This window comes from Brassica napus, chromosome A4, assembly GCF_020379485.1.
Source record: "Brassica napus cultivar Da-Ae chromosome A4, Da-Ae, whole genome shotgun sequence".
Classification (NCBI taxonomy): Eukaryota; Viridiplantae; Streptophyta; class Magnoliopsida; order Brassicales; family Brassicaceae; genus Brassica; species Brassica napus.
Genome location: NC_063437.1, coordinates 8,657,713 through 8,661,844, shown reverse-complemented (window position 1 = coordinate 8,661,844; position 4,132 = coordinate 8,657,713). Strand labels below are relative to the sequence as shown.

Sequence of the window (4,132 nt, the reverse complement as noted above, 5' to 3'; positions counted from 1 at the left end):
GCATGTTCCTTCAAGACTCCACTGAAGAAAGGAAAGAGCCGTTGGAGCTTTTGGACCAATAATGTGCATGAATCCAAATATGCAAGATCGGTCCATGTGAAGTTCAAAGTAATCACGTGTGTTTTGGATGATCTTCTAATGTCTTTTGCATTACTTGGTTCATGTTGAAAGTCTCATTGTCGCCAAATCTTGGTTTGGAATTGATTGAACCAATGTGTTGACCCATTTTTCTTAAATAGCTCCGGGTTGTTTAATTGGTGTTCATTAAGGATCATCCTGATCTAGTGTGTGATGGTGCTGCTTAGGATTTTGTAGAATGCTTCTAAAAGCTGAAAAGGTCGCATTGTTGCCAAAATTGATTTTGGTTTGATGTCAAATCCGAATCTTCCACACAAGGCAAGTGTGGAAATTTTTTGAACCATCTGAATAAATGGAGAATATTTTGAGATTTTTGTGAGTGTTTCTCTTGATATTGGACTTGTTGGATTGCAAGAGAACCATATTGTAGACCGTGATTGGATTTTGTGCTGTATGCTTCATGGTTGGGTCTGTTACTTCTTCAATAGGCTAATACTGGCAGATGGACATGTTAAGAATTATAATTACCATATCTTTCTGGATCATGCAGCTTTTAAGATAATTTCACTTGGCTTTGAAACATTATTGAGTACAGAATTCAGGACAATTGACTTATGCACGTATGTCTTGGTCAGTCCGTTGGTTGTTTGAGTGGATGTCTGATCGACCTCTGATTGAGCTAATGTTCTGAATATGTCCTTACTTAGACTAACTGTTAGAAATCTTCCATCATTTATATGGTATTTGCATTCATTGTAAAAAACAAAAAGAATTACGGTCAGTTCCATTTGCATGGGCCACAACTTGTTTTATCTCCAATACTTTATATATTTTTATTCTAACTTTAACTGGATTATTTAAAATTCATTTGATATATTTGAACTATTTCTATCGAAAAACAATATTTTTTATGTCACAAAACAATCTTAAATAGTCTTACAACAATATATTATAAATTTGAACGACTATGCCTATTCAATTAGATTTAAGAGTGCAGAACCAAAGGCAAACCAAAAATTATGTATATTTGAATGCCTAAACGAAATTTTTGTTTTGGTTTACTTTTGAATTTTTAGCTTGTTTTCCTACAAAAAATTTCTGGTTCAAATTTGCAACCCAGAAATTTTTTATTTAAGTATCATTTAAAAAAAAAATACATTTGTTCAAAAATTAAGAAAACTGTAGAAGGATATTTTACTCTTATCCGCATGCCTATCTTATATATGAGTGCGTCCACAAATTTGCTATCACAATTCACACATTTCAAGTGGGCTAATCCTTACCCTCCACTGATTAACTATGTGTGGGAGTGAGATGTACATGCATACGTTTTTTTAGGAAATCGCTTTGATATATTATATATAAAGTAGAACATTTAGTTTTTTTTTTTGAGACACCAAGTTTTTTTTTTGGAAACACTAGTAGAATATTTAGTTAACTCTTGAAAACAATTATAACAAAAATATAAGAATAGAGTTCCATATCTATATAATATGTCTTATTTCCAATGATAATATACAAATAATATGTATATAGGTCTCATAAACTCCACGTTAGAAGTGTGAAACATCAAATGATGAGATTGAAATCTTGTTGAAGCCTTACAAATTTATGGTAAATATGTATGCGGGTGTGACGACCATATGATACAATGATTCTTATGTGAATCTTTAGTGAACTAATTAACTGCATGTAACAATGTTTTCTTCGTTCTAGAAAAGATTATCATGCATAGCGTTACTTATTCCGTTTTGTAAAGTTAGTTTGACTGTTTCTTACTCTTATACCAGTAAAAATTGATAATAACCATCGGTAACCAAGAAGAAAATATGCAATATAGAGATTACATGTTCATAAATCAGACACTTGACAATCCGATATAACATGCCTCAGAAACAAAAAGCCAAAGAAAACAGACAAATGGAAATGAAATGAGTAGATATTATTTATGAAATGTCTTACAACGCGAATTAAGCACCGGTGAAGCTTGGTGGTTTGTAGGCGATGAAACTGATGCACTGGACTTGACGGTTGTTGTCGAATCCGATGATCCTGATGAAGGCGTTAGGGTACTCCGTTTTGCACTCTTGGACTTCCTTCAACACTTGAGCAGAGTCAGTGCATCCGAACAAGGGAAGCTTCCACATTGTCCAGTAACGTCCATCGTAGTATCCGGGGGTGCTTCCGTGCTCACGGTAAACAAACCCGTGCTACACACACGTGAGAATTCCAATCAAAATCAGGATTGAGATTATGTGATAAAAGATGTTTAGATCCATAAAACAAAACTTCTGTTTTTATTACCTCCAACTCGAATTCAACACAAGGAATCCACTTGTTGCGGAGAAGGTAGTCGACTTCCTTACCCAATTCAACTTCGGTAAGGTCAGGAAGGTAAGAGAGGGTCTCAAACTTCTTCTTTCCAACTGGTGGCCACACCTACGAAACGTATTTCCAATTAATGAATATTAGTTCACTTTTGTATATACTGTTTAACGATTCTAGGTATCTAAATGTACTTTTGAATAGGATTCTGTTCGAATCTACCAGTTGCGTGTAATAAAAGACAAGCCTAGCTCTAGACTCTCTAGTGACATTTACCTTCATGCAGCTAACTCTTCCTCCGTTGCTAACGATGGAGGTAATGTCATTGTTGGCCTTGCGGGTGACTGGGAATGCAGAGGAAGACTTCAAGCCGGTGAATGGAGCGACCATGGTGGCTTGAGCCGGTGACGTAACCACAGCTGCGGAGGAGAGCATAGAGGAAGCCATTACTACTTCTTCTTCTTCTTTTCTCTTAACTTACTTGTCTGTCTATTGCTTTGGTTATCTATATATAGTGAGAAGCGCAAGAGGTATGAAGCCCTAATGATCGAAGGATCAAGATTTCATGATATCGTCGTTAACTGCCACAGGATTAAAGAAAGGTGTAGAAATAACATTATCTTATCTTATCTTGTAAGAAAACGTATGAATGTGTATGGTTACTCGTCTCAACTTGAGCCAATGCTTTTGGCTCCTTCCTATTAAGAGAGGACAATTCTGACGCATGATCTACATTTCAATGTTCGCGGACCTTCTATTTATATGAATTAGTTTCGCTTAATTTGATTAGGTTCATTATTAAATTCACAATTGAAATTACTATACGAAATGTACTTGAATTATACATGTATGTCGTACTAATTAACTTATGAGTAATGAGACTACTGTAATGGTCATGTCCATATTCAAACGAACAAAAAAAAAAGAATAGTGGGTCCGATTGGTAAGTTAAAAGTAAAACCGTATAAAAACTGTTACTTTTTTTTTTTGACACGAAAAACAAACTGTTACTTAATAGTTAAAAACTATAAACTAAATCAATAAAAGTGGTACCAAAACACTAAATGTAACGTTTTTAGGTAATGCTTTGTGCATCTCTCTGTGATGGGTAACTTCCTGCGGATTCAGGTAGTTCGGTTCGACTAAAATCTTGTTGAACATAAAAAAAATTCAGTTCAGTTTGGTATTTGGGTAGTTTGGTTTTTAAAATTTTACCGAAACTAACTAAAGTTTTTGGTTCTGATTATATTTCGGTTAAAAATTTGGGTAAAATTGGTTAATTCGGTTAATTCTGTTAGTTTGGTTAATTCGGTCCAATGTTTTGGTTTGGTTAATTCTGTTAGTTCGGTTCAAAATTTTGAGTAATTTTAGGTAGCTTGGTTACTTCGATTCAAAATTTTGGTTAGCTAGGTTAGTTCGGATTGAAATTTGGGAACAAAATTTTTTTTGATACCGATCTAACCGATTACCGAACAGAACGAGCCAAAAACCATTTTCTTATAAACATGCTGAACCGAACCAAACTTCTCAATTAAATGAAATTTCGGATGCCTTTATCGCAATGATACAAGATTACCAATTATATTTAGCGCTGGTCAGATAGTGTTGTATTTTTTTATGATTTTTTAATGAATGTAAAAGTTATTAATCCAAAAAATCATCCTTACATTAAAAGCAATGTTTTATAAGATTAAGTTTGGGTTAAATGTAAGATTAGTTTTTAGATTTT

The 4,132-nt window shown here is 34.0% G+C and overlaps 1 protein-coding gene across 1 annotated transcript; it reads right to left on the bottom strand.

Moving 5' to 3' along the window:
* Positions 1-1,891: 1,891 nt before the first annotated feature.
* On the bottom strand, positions 1,892-3,129 carry LOC106444894 (ribulose bisphosphate carboxylase small subunit, chloroplastic 1). The gene is made up of 3 exons (XM_013886318.3): positions 2,680-3,129; positions 2,383-2,517; positions 1,892-2,288 (listed from the first exon to the last, which is right to left on the bottom strand). Exons 1-3 carry the CDS (start codon positions 2,848-2,850, stop codon positions 2,049-2,051), a joined length of 546 nt encoding a protein of 181 aa, XP_013741772.1. The 5' UTR covers positions 2,851-3,129; the 3' UTR covers positions 1,892-2,048.
* Positions 3,130-4,132: the final 1,003 nt, after the last annotated feature.

Coding starts and splice junctions, on each gene's coding strand:
- LOC106444894 (XM_013886318.3), bottom strand. CDS start 2,850: ATGGCTTCCTCTATGCTCTCCTCCGCAGCTGTGGTTACGTCACCGGCT. Junction 2,518..2,679: donor GAAGAGTTAGCTGCATGAAG/GTAAATGTCACT, acceptor TACGTTTCGTAG/GTGTGGCCACCAGTTGGAAA. Junction 2,289..2,382: donor GTGTTGAATTCGAGTTGGAG/GTAATAAAAACA, acceptor ACGTGTGTGTAG/CACGGGTTTGTTTACCGTGA.